Consider the following 11,837-nt stretch of genomic DNA (forward strand, 5'->3'; position numbering starts at 1 on the left):
TCCAAAATCCTATACAATTGCTTTGAATCAAACAAGTCCTAAAGCATAAGAAACTGAGCTATCCTCTTGGGTGGGTTTGTGGGGATCTGTTTGGCCCACACTTATCGCATGCATTTGAACAGACTCACAACTCGACCATTCTGACTTCATTATCGGACCTACCTCCCTATATAGGTACTACAGTACGGTAAACAACGAGTGGTACATCCAGCATGAAAGCGATACATTCCAATCCAGGCTAGACCAGTCCTATATCATCGATCTTACAGGGTCTGATGTACTACTAATCGACGAATCATGCTCAAGGGTTTTTTCCTTGTTCTCGGAAAATTACCGGTGGTGCAACGACCGGAAATACCTATCAAAATACCATCCGAGATCTTTCAATCAGATTTTAAAGTTACTCCAAAATTTATCAAAATCATTTAAGTTATGAGCGAATTATGAAATACAGGGTCGGTATTTTTTTATGCAGGTGGTTACTGAGAAAACCGATTTCCGGTTTAGGGTTTAGAATTTAGAAAAAGAATCGTTTTCCGGCGAAATATCAAAAATATTCAGGCAAGGAAAAGAAAAAGAAAACTGATTCAAAGCTTCATATGCCAGCAGCTAGCCACGAAAGTGGCGGCGGCTCCGATCGAATTCGTCCGTCTCGATGGGTCAAATGTGTTGTCATGGTGTCGACTGTGAAGATACCTGGTAGTGGATTACACGGCGTATAGTACGGGCTAAGTAGTAGCTAGTTCTGAGATGCCATCGATTAAATGGAAAGAAAACAACATGGCGTGCCGCCCTGCCATCGACGTCCAAGTCCAACCATGAGCACGCAGAACCTGGCGCCGCGACATGCCCCGCAGCGTGGTTGTGAGAGTGGCGATGGCGCGCTGTGGCGGTGCAGAGGCGCGCAACCTCAGGCCCCGGCCCGGCTTGTATGCCGGCGGTGGAACCGGCTGGGGCCGCCACCGCACGCCGGGGCCCCTTCTCCACCTCTTGGCCGTGGGCAAAAGCCGGTGCCAACCGAGAGACACTGCGCGTACGATCATCGATCGGGTTCCTGAAAAAGAAAGCGTTGGGAGCTCCGGGCTTTCGCCTGCGTGTGGGCGTCATGATGGAGTGGCCTCGGCGATCGCCCATCTCGATCACCGGCGCCTTGTGTTCCTCCGCTCGGGCGCACCATCATGCCCGCCCCGAGCCTTTCCCTTCCCTTTGCTGCGCTGTGAACAATGCATATTTTCGACGCTGCGAAGTCCAAAGCAGTCAGCCTAGTTTCTTTAGCTAATCTGCTCTGCCCTAGCTCGCTGGCCTTGGCCTGCTAATAGTGGTGTTGTTCACGTTCAGAGAAAAAGGTTGCACGAATTGTTTCGATTCCTTAGAGCACCTCTAACCCAAGTACGAAATCTTAGAGGAGCAAAAGCCTCCCTAAAACTTAACTTACTATATTTGCTCCTCTAATTTTGCACCGTAGAACCAAACCCCAAAAACTTGGAGGAGCAAACTTTTTTTCAACATAATTCGCAAATTGGAGCACATTTGTACATGATAATATAACATAAGATGATTCATAATGCATATAAAGTCGCACAAATTGATAGCATCATCTAAACCTAAAAAATTGGTAGTTTACAGATACAATTGATAGCACTAGTCATCATCTTCCTCAAACCTCCTCCACTAGTCATCTTCTTCCTCAAACCTCCTCCTATTGTAGCGCATGACTAGAGCCGACCACCTACTCGTTATCGATGGCAAGGATCGACCATCTCCACTTGTTCTTTGTTTGAAGTTGATATGGATCTCTTCCCAAAATTGATTGAACGGTTGCTTATCTTCAATGAGTGTTCGATCATGCCATGCGAAGTATAAATCGTTATCCTCATCCTCAGTTCATTTTCCTTGTCTCTTCTTCTTGCTATGAATTTGAACAAACAAACGTCTAGTTCATCCGCCAAAATTCACCAAATTTTCCAAACAAAAAGGGGTTGAGAAGCATACCTTGGCGAATCGGGTGTCCAAGGATCATCTTCTTCATCCGCTGTTGCCGGTGCCGGAGCCGGAGCCGGTGCCGGTGCGGTTGCTGCCGCACGGTGCCCACATGAGGTCCTTCAACCCTAAATATGGCGACTTGCAGCAGCGCGAGGATGAAGAACCCATACCGGAGGTGCGAGGCCGTGTGAATCCAGCTGTTCCTCGACGAATCCCACGTCGATCCCGTCGGTGTCAGCGGCGGATTGTTCGATGTTGCGCCGCCCGATTCGGTCGATATAGGCTGTCGGTGGCTACGCGGAGAAGGTAGGAGGGTCGGGAATCCTACGCGGAGTCGGCAGCGGATGGCTCTTGTCGCCGGACTGATCGAGGAGCAGTTGGCGGTGGCGATGTGGCGCTGCGGGGGGAGAGGTGGAGGTGAAGGTGGGGGAGCAAAATTTTAGGCGAGCCATGGAGGAGGATATTTATGGGCAGTGGAGGCCGATGGGCAAAAATTTTGCTCCTCTTAAGCCATTAGGGTTTCAGCTAGAGTCGGTTCCAACCGTTAGCGGCACAAATTTTCTCCTTGAAAGCCTTTTCGGTTAGAGATGCCTTTATACCGTTGGTTCTATTTTACGAAAAAAGAAGCATAGCTACAACCTCTGGCATCAAACTATACATACAATTACCGATGAGCTAATTAAATTTAGGCTCTCTCAGCTTAATTCAAGCTTGACACAGCTTTTGTGGGTAGAAATTTTGTAAATCAAGCCCCGTGTGGAATATATACTTACCAGATACAGCGGCTAGCGACAGATATCGATCGCATGTCGTCATGCATCCATATCTATGCGAAGCCGAAACCTTTTTACACTGATCGACAAACGAATGAGCCTGACCTTGATATCTCTGTTGAAAAACCGGCGCTCCGCTATGACTTGAGGGTTGCGAGTGCTAAGCTTTTTCCGGTCTAATGATAAAATCATGGCCTGCTTTTCCCTCCCTTTTTCTTCCCGAGTATTCCTGGGAATGATCGATCAGGCCGGCCGGTCAGTTGATGTGGTGTGGTAGATTCATGTGTCCCCTTATCGTGCCGGCCGACAGCGTTCCATGATTTGCTACGGTCCAATTTTCCTTGAATGAATTTGCACACTCAACCTAACAAATAAATAAATAAATACGGAGATATATGGCGGCTAATACAAGAAAAATGCATTTAAATCCGAGAAAAAAACGTGCTCCTCTATTTGTCAGTACAGCGTATGTTATACCAAACCGTCCACTAATTGCAAAATTTGGTCTCAAGTCCCAACAGTTGTAAGAAGAATTATTGGTCGGTTGATGCGGCATGCTATGATGCATGTCCTCTTATCATGCCGGCAGATAACGCTCGATCCATGTCTCCAGGTTTGCAAATTAGAGCCAACCTAACAGGTAATTAAATACGCATTACAACTGCTAATCGAAAATATTTCAATTCTCTTCTATCTAATTGGATGGCTTTGTAAAAAATTAAACCTGTCGCCATTTTTGGCTTTGTAAATTTTGAAAACCTGTCCACATGTTCCCGAACCGCAATTCTCTTGAATCTAATTGGATGGCACATCAAATGCCTTTAATTATCATAGAAAACATTTAAATTCAAAAAATAAATAAATACCGAATGGGGCGGCTAATACAAAAAAAAAATATTTAGAAAAGTAGCACAATGATCTGGTATACCAAACCGAAATTTAATTGCAAATTTGGCCTAAACAGTGCCAAGAAGAATTATTGGTCCGTGATGTATCAATACATGCATGTACGTCTATTGTACAACTTGTTAAACTATAGATGTAACTCCTCATGTCGAAATTACTTGTTAAACTATAGATGTATCTACCCATGTTTTAGCATGTCGATTCATTCGTTTTTAACAAATATTTTGCATGGGAGGGAGTGGTACATATCGAATACTAATAGTATACTCCCTTCGTCCATAAATAAGTGTGCTTCTAGATTTTGTATTAATTCAATCTTTTACATTTGGCCAAATTTATGGAAAAGAGTAGCAACATATATGGCATCATATCACTACATTATGAAACTAACAAGAATACTCCATAAGTATCACAATTCTTGTCCCAAATTTAGATGTAGTTGGACATATTCCGTGAATAGATACGTCTGAATATGCGACAAGAACTATGAGACGGACTGATTAATAATTTAGTGTAATAAATGAGACTATTAGCACACTTATACTTATTTGGGAACAGGGCGTAGGAATTATGGAGTGCTTGACTCATGTGCATGATAATCGACTACTAGATCTTAGAATAACATGGATTTTCTGGTGTTAAACCACTTGCAAGAGGATTAGGAGAACACATATTTGTTTAGGACCTGAATTAGGCGGGAGAATCCTATCAAAGGAAAAAAAAAGATTAGGAGGGATCACGGCTGCGTAGGAGGCAAACTGAATACGACGGAGACGCTATGGGTCCGGCATGTCGCTGGATATGCCCGACCCGTGTCCACATCAAATCCCACACTACCGTGTAGTGGCCCGGGACCGAACGCCATGAACTGCTGTACGTTTCAGCAAAAAGAAAGCTGGGAAAAGAGTTGGTATGTGCACGACTTTGGTTGTGCAATCTGCATCGCTGCATGATTTAGCATGTTGTTATGAGAGTGAACGCATGACCGATTGCCAGGACCTTTTCATATTTTAATTGGGTCTTTGGATGAAAATTGCAATCCTGTCCGTGGTTGATGGATTCGATCGTTGTATCCGTGTTTGGACAACCGTGAATGTGTGCATATATATATATACACCAAACAACTGGTGTGTGCTTCGACAATAAACAATGCAAGGAGCTGGTTTGCAGCTAAGGTAATGACTAGGAAGTTGGTTGCGGCGGTACGCCCCGCCCTTGATCGTTAGAATTTTGGTTATAGTGTTGTAAAAGTATTACAATATCTGCCCTTTTAAAAGTATTACAATGTGATAGTACTCGATGAAATAGTTTGATGGACGAATAGTCTTCAAAATGTCAATGACAATATAGAAATGGTCCATACCAACACGTGTAGTAAAAATAATTCTAAAATAGGGCCTAGCTTCATATCCGGCATGTGGATCAGATAGGTTGAGAACGTTGCAAGCGGGCGAGATAAAACAAGCCACTGCGAGGTGCCACTGATTCAAAGAAAACTGAAGACAAATGGTCGATGTCTCCCGATCGGAAAAGATATCATTCTCAAACTCAAGACCGACTCTCTTTTTTAATATGAGAACTATTCATCATCAATTGACCCGTGGTAAAACACACGGGTATTATGCTATAGTGTTGTAAAATTATTACAATGTCTGAGTTACCGAAGTACTATAGAAGCGTTGGTGTGGAAGCACTCTTAAAAAACATAAAAGTATTACTGTAGCACCTTTGTTTAAATTATTTTCAAGCACCCATAGATGAGGCCGAGGCGATTAAGAAAAAAGGTAGTATGTATGAAAAACACAGGATGATCGTAGGGCGATGCGAAAAAATTGGTAGTATGCCAGCAGTACTACACTATAGATGAAGTGCCCCGAGGGACAACCGTGCCGGTTAAAAGGTTCGACAGATAACAGATCAATTATTTTTCGAGAGACACCATAACGAAGGCACCACTATTTTCTGTGACTAAAAAAGGTGTTGGATAGTGGGGTGTCATTGTTTTTGGAGTTGGTATAGAGGAAAATGCTAGTATATTCTGCGGCTGAAAGAGGTAATGGGTGAAGTAAGTGTACCTTCATAAAGGTACGTTAGAAGGAGACAATAGTATTTTCCTCGGATTAAAGAGGCGACGGGTGGTAGGGTAAGTATATTTTCCGATTGAACCATAGAAGAGCATAATATTATTTTCCATGGGTACAAAAGACAACGAATGTTGGTTTTTTTTCTTGAATTACTATCGAAGAATTATGCACGCGTGAAGAATTGCTGACAGGTAATTATTATCTAGAACTACGCTTGCGATTGAAGATTTATGTAAAAATTATCACATTTGTGCACCGTTGAGAAATTACCGGTGCAGAAATGTGCGCCTTGGAAGAATTAATATTAGGTAGCGAAAAAATATTTTGGAAGTAGAATATTTCTACTCATGACAAACAAAGCTACGGTTGATGTTGAAGATTTGGGTAAAATTCGGCACGTTTCTGCGCTGTTGAGAGATTAATGTCGCATGAAGTACTATTAGTAGCTGACATCGACATGCGACAAATTACTGCGAAAGTTGAATATTTCTACCGATGAAAAATAGAACTACAGCCAAGGCTGAAGATTTGGGTAAAAATTACGACGCTTGTGCGTCTTTAAGAAATTATCGTCCCATAAATATGTGCCCTAAAAAAATACTATTTGTAGTTGATATCAACACGTGACAAATTAATGCGAAAGCTGAATATTTCTACTGACAACAAACTACTACGGAAGTTTGATATTTTCACCCACGAAGTGCGAATTTTTTTTGTCGGAAAGTAAAAAAGATACAAATGGGAGTACTCTTTATCCACGCTCACGAACAGTAACCTAATAGTCTCAGGAATTAGCAAACCCACGAATTAGTGCAAAAAGTTTTTATCGGAATGTAAAAAAAATACAAATGGGAGTACGGTTTATCCACGCGCATGAACAGTAGCCGAATAGCCTAAGGAGTGAACAAACACAATCAGCTTTTATATATAGTATATTATTTGCCAAACTGATTCCGCCAAAGCTTTGGAGTATTGGTGTACAATATGTTTTGTCAAAAAAAAATAACTATTCTAAAATTGGACTATTTCGAATTTTCCTTTTTGATATAACACATTAGTCACTATGTTAGCATAAAGGTGACATAGGTCTCCCAATAGTGAGCCACATTCATATTTTAACTGAAATAAATAAGGAATCAGCAAATTTATCGAAGCAAGTTTCTGATGCTAATTATGCTAACATTAGAATGTTGCTAATTATGCTGCTCATAGGAAAAATATTGGTCCTTTGAAAAGGTACATTTGTCATTGGAATTTTTTATATAAATACAATGCAGAGGAATTTAAATAAGTTTAATCATATAACCCAAAAATCCATTTCTTTTTTTATGAAAGAGTCCTTTATTGTGCTGGCAAGATGCTAAATGTTTATCGGCAATATGTATGTGTTATATTGTACATTCAATATTCAGTGGTAAAATTATACTAATATGTGTACATCTAAGTCATCGATTAGCACATTCAAATTTCGCACCCACTTTACGCACATGCGAATGCACGTGGACAATAAGTATTAGGTGGGTAGGGAAAATTATGATGTATTTTTAGAAATTAAAGAAATTATGTGATGAAGTGGCTTATACAATTGTACATTTATAAATCTAATTATGTTCATGTTTGCATAAAAGATCATCCAACTGGAATCTACTTCTTCCATTCCAATGAATAAGACTAGCCAAACCATGAAAAGTTTGATAGCCTTTTTACAAAAAAAAAATTAATAAAAAATACAAAATGAATATCATTAGATACGACATGAAATATACTTTCATGTGATATATATAATATCATAATTTTATTGAAAGAATTTTCGGAAAGTTTGATCAAACTTTACATAGCTTGACTGTAAAAATATAAACCTCATTCATTGAAACAGTGATAGTAATTAAAATCTTAGGACTATTGTGCTAGGCGGACATTCATCAAGAATTTTCATCTACTTAAAGAATGTGGGATTTTAATTTGATATCTCGTTTTGGAACGGTTTGGCTCTCCCACAAACAAAAGATCCGTATTTTCAAAAAGGAAAATATAGATCCGTGCAACTATGGTTAGAAATAACATTGAGCTTAATTGTTGTGGTGGTATTTTATTTAGAAAGATGTTGGTCCATGATCATTTTGGTTCTTTACAAATTTCTAAACAAAGACACAATGCCACATGTACGTACATTTAAATCGATGATAAACTCATTCGCATAACTCATAGGGTATTTGTGCATGATCTGTATTAAAACCCTTGGGATCAAAGTGACCCCGGCCGGACTCTTTTGGAACACCATGAAAGGCTCGGTCGAACGCATGACTTTAAAAGGAAAGTGATGGTTTCCTGCATTATCGATCATCATTTATCCAAAAGAAGGGCTAGCTCATAATGCATTATGGAATTGACGACTAGTGCATGCTGAAACGCCATTCTGCCGTTCCAGATAGTGTAGCATAGTAGTACTAGGATGAAGGAACATGAGCTCTAGCATTTCATCAAATCGACATCCATTTTACAAGGCCACCCCAGCCATTCCCTGTCCAGAAAACCTCTTCTAAAACCCCCAAACTTGATCCTCCTTCTCCCTCGCAAAGCTTTGAGCATAGTATGCCTCCTTTAATCTTTAGCCAGCCGTCCTAAACATTAATTCTTCCATCCATCTCTACACCTACTAATTAAGAATCCTACTAATTAACCCTCCTGCCTGCCTGCATGATGAGCATGCAAGCATGTCCCCTGCGTGCGCATGGAGGCTTTGCATCTCCCTTTGTCCCCTCCTCTGTCTGCCGGCACGCTCGACATCTATCACGCAGGCATGCTGGATCGTGTCCTCGATCGATCGCCGATCGATCTACAGCCCCAGCAGGATGTAGTAGACGAGCGTGATGGGCAGCGCGATGAGCATGCCGAAGATGACCCTGCAAGCACAACCCAACGGCAGGTGAGACAAGGATCGGAGGAGAATCTCGCCCACGCTAGCTAGCTGAGAGAATTATTAAGTAGGCATGCGATGGAGGGTTAATTTGGCCAGGGGGGACATGGAGGAGCTTACGCCGTGCTGAGGATGTCGGGGTGCACGCTGTACTCCTTGGCGAAGACGAAGGGGACAATGCCCTGGGGCAGCGCCGCCTGCAGGTTAAACAAACAAACATGGCGTCAGTTCAGTGGAGTGGTCACAGCTGCGAGGGGAAACGAGGGGGCCGGGCATCGAGCTGTGCGTGCGAAAGTGTAAAGCGAAAGCGGGCGTTTGCCGCGCTTTCCCGGCGCATGAACAGGGCGGAGCGCAGTTCATGATTCCGGACGGACCGGCGTGCCCCGGCCGGCCGGCCGGCCACTTGACCGGCCGATCGATGTTCTTGGTGGGGTGCGTGCGTGCTCGCTTTCTTTTTCTCCGAAAGGCGCTTCTTGTCAGTGTTCAAAAGCCTGTGTGTGAATTGTGGTCTGTACCTGCACGATGGCGACGTGGAGGAGCTTGCCGCGGAGGCCGACGGCGATGGAGGCGGCGGCCATGACGGCCGGGCCTGTCAGGAACCGCACGGCCATGGCGAACGATGCCCGCTTGTTCCCGCACGCGATGATCCGCGGCTGCAGCGCCATGAACAGACCTGCCACACGCACATACATGATGTCAGCGCTACGTATGCTATGACCTCAACTGTCCGGTGTGCATGCATGCAAACTTGCAGGGCTCACCGAGGCTGAACATGGCCATGCCGAGGCCGGCGTCGGACAGGATGGCGATGGACTTCATGATGATGGCCGGCATCTGGAAGTTCCAGCTGCCAAGGAAAGAAACGGAATACATACATTAGTTAACGGGCGCTAATTGCTCGATTGATGGTGGAACGTTAACGGCCGTCAAGTACCGGAAGCAGACGAGCGACCAGACGAGGCCGATGAGGCTGGAGTAGGTGTTGGGGTTGCGGATCAGCTTGCGCCACACCATGATCAGGATCAGCCGCGTCATCACGCTAGTCGGCGGCATCGCTGTCGGCGCCGCCACCATGCCCTCCTGGTTCCCCAGTTCCTTCTCGTCGCCGGCCTCCGCGTCCCTCTCGCCGGCCATCCCCTTGTTCCCGAAGCTGAAGTCGTCACGCTCCACGCCGTCCGCTGCCAGCCAAGAACAGAGCAGATCAATTCGTTAGCATAGACTGATGGAAACTAATCAAGTCGCCGCCCGACGGCCCGAGAATGTACAGCTACAGCAGTCGAAAGTATTAGGTACCTTTGCGCGGGGAGGCGACGGCCACGCGGACGTCCTTGGCGCCGGCGGCGTCGTTGTACGCCTCGTTGTTCCCGTTGCCGAACACGTCGGACACGGGCGACGCGCTGGAGCTCCACACGAACATGTGCAGGTCCTTGCCGTCCTCGCCCTTGGCGCCAGGCTTCTTGCCCTGCTTCGGCGCCGCCGCCATCGCTGGGTTGGGCGCCGGGTACTGGCCGTACTTGTTGCCGCCGGCCTTGTCCTCCTCGTAGTTGGACGGGCGCGGCGTGGCGCCCGTGCGCACCACGGGGCCGAACGTGTCGGCGGCGGCGAAGTTGGAGCTGCGGCCCACCATGGAGTAGAAGTCGGTGTGGTTGAAGCTGGAGCCCCGGGGCGTCGGGTTCCGGGACGACTGCAGCGAGTAGATCTCGGCGTTGGTGAGGTTGCTGGGCCGCGGCGTGGTGCTGGAGAACCCCATGGAGCGGCGCGAGTAGATGTCGGACCTGGACGCGTTGGAGCGGCGCACGGTGACGTGAATCTTGCCGTCCTCCTTCACCTCAGCCTCCGTCTCGATCATGCCCCGCCCGCCGCCGTCGAGCGACATGACGTCCGGGTCGACGACGATGGAGGCGATGGCGCCGGCGGTGTCCGGGAACTGCTCCGTGATGAGTATCCTGGCGCCGCGGTACTCGAACATGAAGAGCATGAGGGTGTACCAGATGATGCACTGGAGCACGACGATCTGCACCATGAGTGACCCGGACTCGTCGCCGTACATGCCCTTGAGTAGCGGGATGCCCATGACGAGGGTGTTGGGGAGGGTGGAGAGGGAGAAGAGGGTGATGGTCCACTCGAGGGAGCCGTTGCGGGAGAGGTGGCTCCAGCAGGCGAGGAGCGCGAGGATGATGAGCTTCTGCAGCGTGTCGGCGGCGATGAAGCGCAGGTTCATGGTGTAGGGGTTGTTGCTGGAGATGAAGTGGAAGGAGAGGAGGGGCACGGCGAAGAGCGCCACGAAGCGGTTGATCCCGGAGCACTGGTCCGGCGTGAAGATGCGCCACCACTTGACGGAGCCGTAGGCCAGCATCATGGCCACGTACAGCGGCACCATCGCCGTCATGACGTGGTAGAAGTCGGTGCCCGTGATCATCTTGCCGTTGGGTGGCCGCCGCCGGTGCCGCGCGGCGAGAAACGCTCTTCTAAGCTGTCAAGGAGGCAGGAAGGGTGTACGTTGGGGGTCGTTCGATCGGTGTGGGGCGTGGGAGTGGAGCGCTTGGTCGATTTATGATGGCGCGGCCGGGGACGGTGGCCGCGGCGGCGGTGTGGCGATCGAGTAGGTGGAGAGGAGGCAGGCGGGGGAGCCAATGAGGGGAGGGAGAGTGGGCAAGCGCGCGGGCGATTATTTATACACGTCATGTGGACACTCCACAGTAAACGGTCACACACCCCGACACTGAGAAAAGGCAAATGGGCAAAAGGAAATGAAATAGGGAGTGAGGGAATACGGAAAGGCCCATTGAAATTTTATTGGTTTTCCTACTTCTTAATTTACTGAAAATTAAGATTGCATCGTGATTCGTGCTAGCATAAGTTATACCCCCTCTGTCTCGGTGGGTTAGTCCTACGTGTATCCCTAAGTTATTAATTTGACTAATGTACCCCCCCTGGGTTGTCAATTAAAGTAATATAAAATGTAGTGGAACACAAAAATTACACAATTAAAAGGTATGACATCTGAGTTGTCTAATGATATATATTTTGTAATAATATATAGTTTATATTATGTTGATCGGATTGATAACCTAGAGATACGCGTAGGCCCAACACACCACGATGGAGGTAGAAATGTGAGTCGCAACTGAGATTTTTCTGAATGTATAACAAAATATATGGATCGTTAAATTG

The 11,837-nt window shown here is 46.0% G+C and overlaps 1 protein-coding gene across 1 annotated transcript; it reads right to left on the reverse strand.

Moving 5' to 3' along the window:
- Nucleotides 1-8,242: 8,242 nt before the first annotated feature.
- On the reverse strand, nucleotides 8,243-11,082 carry LOC124674410 (probable auxin efflux carrier component 1c). The gene is made up of 6 exons (XM_047210463.1): nucleotides 9,957-11,082; nucleotides 9,598-9,841; nucleotides 9,425-9,510; nucleotides 9,179-9,336; nucleotides 8,784-8,860; nucleotides 8,243-8,649 (listed from the first exon to the last, which is right to left on the reverse strand). The coding sequence occupies exons 1-6, from the start codon at nucleotides 11,080-11,082 to the stop codon at nucleotides 8,583-8,585; spliced, it is 1,758 nt and encodes a 585-aa protein (XP_047066419.1). The 3' UTR covers nucleotides 8,243-8,582.
- Between the last annotated feature and the right edge of the window lie 755 nt (nucleotides 11,083-11,837).

Source organism: Lolium rigidum, chromosome 1 (genome assembly GCF_022539505.1).
Source record: "Lolium rigidum isolate FL_2022 chromosome 1, APGP_CSIRO_Lrig_0.1, whole genome shotgun sequence".
Lineage (NCBI taxonomy): Eukaryota > Viridiplantae > Streptophyta > Magnoliopsida > Poales > Poaceae > Lolium > Lolium rigidum.

Coding starts and splice junctions, on each gene's coding strand:
- LOC124674410 (XM_047210463.1), bottom strand. CDS start 11,082: ATGATCACGGGCACCGACTTCTACCACGTCATGACGGCGATGGTGCCG. Junction 9,511..9,597: donor TGGTCGCTCGTCTGCTTCCG/GTACTTGACGGC, acceptor TTTCCTTGGCAG/CTGGAACTTCCAGATGCCGG. Junction 9,337..9,424: donor CATGGCCATGTTCAGCCTCG/GTGAGCCCTGCA, acceptor TGCGTGTGGCAG/GTCTGTTCATGGCGCTGCAG.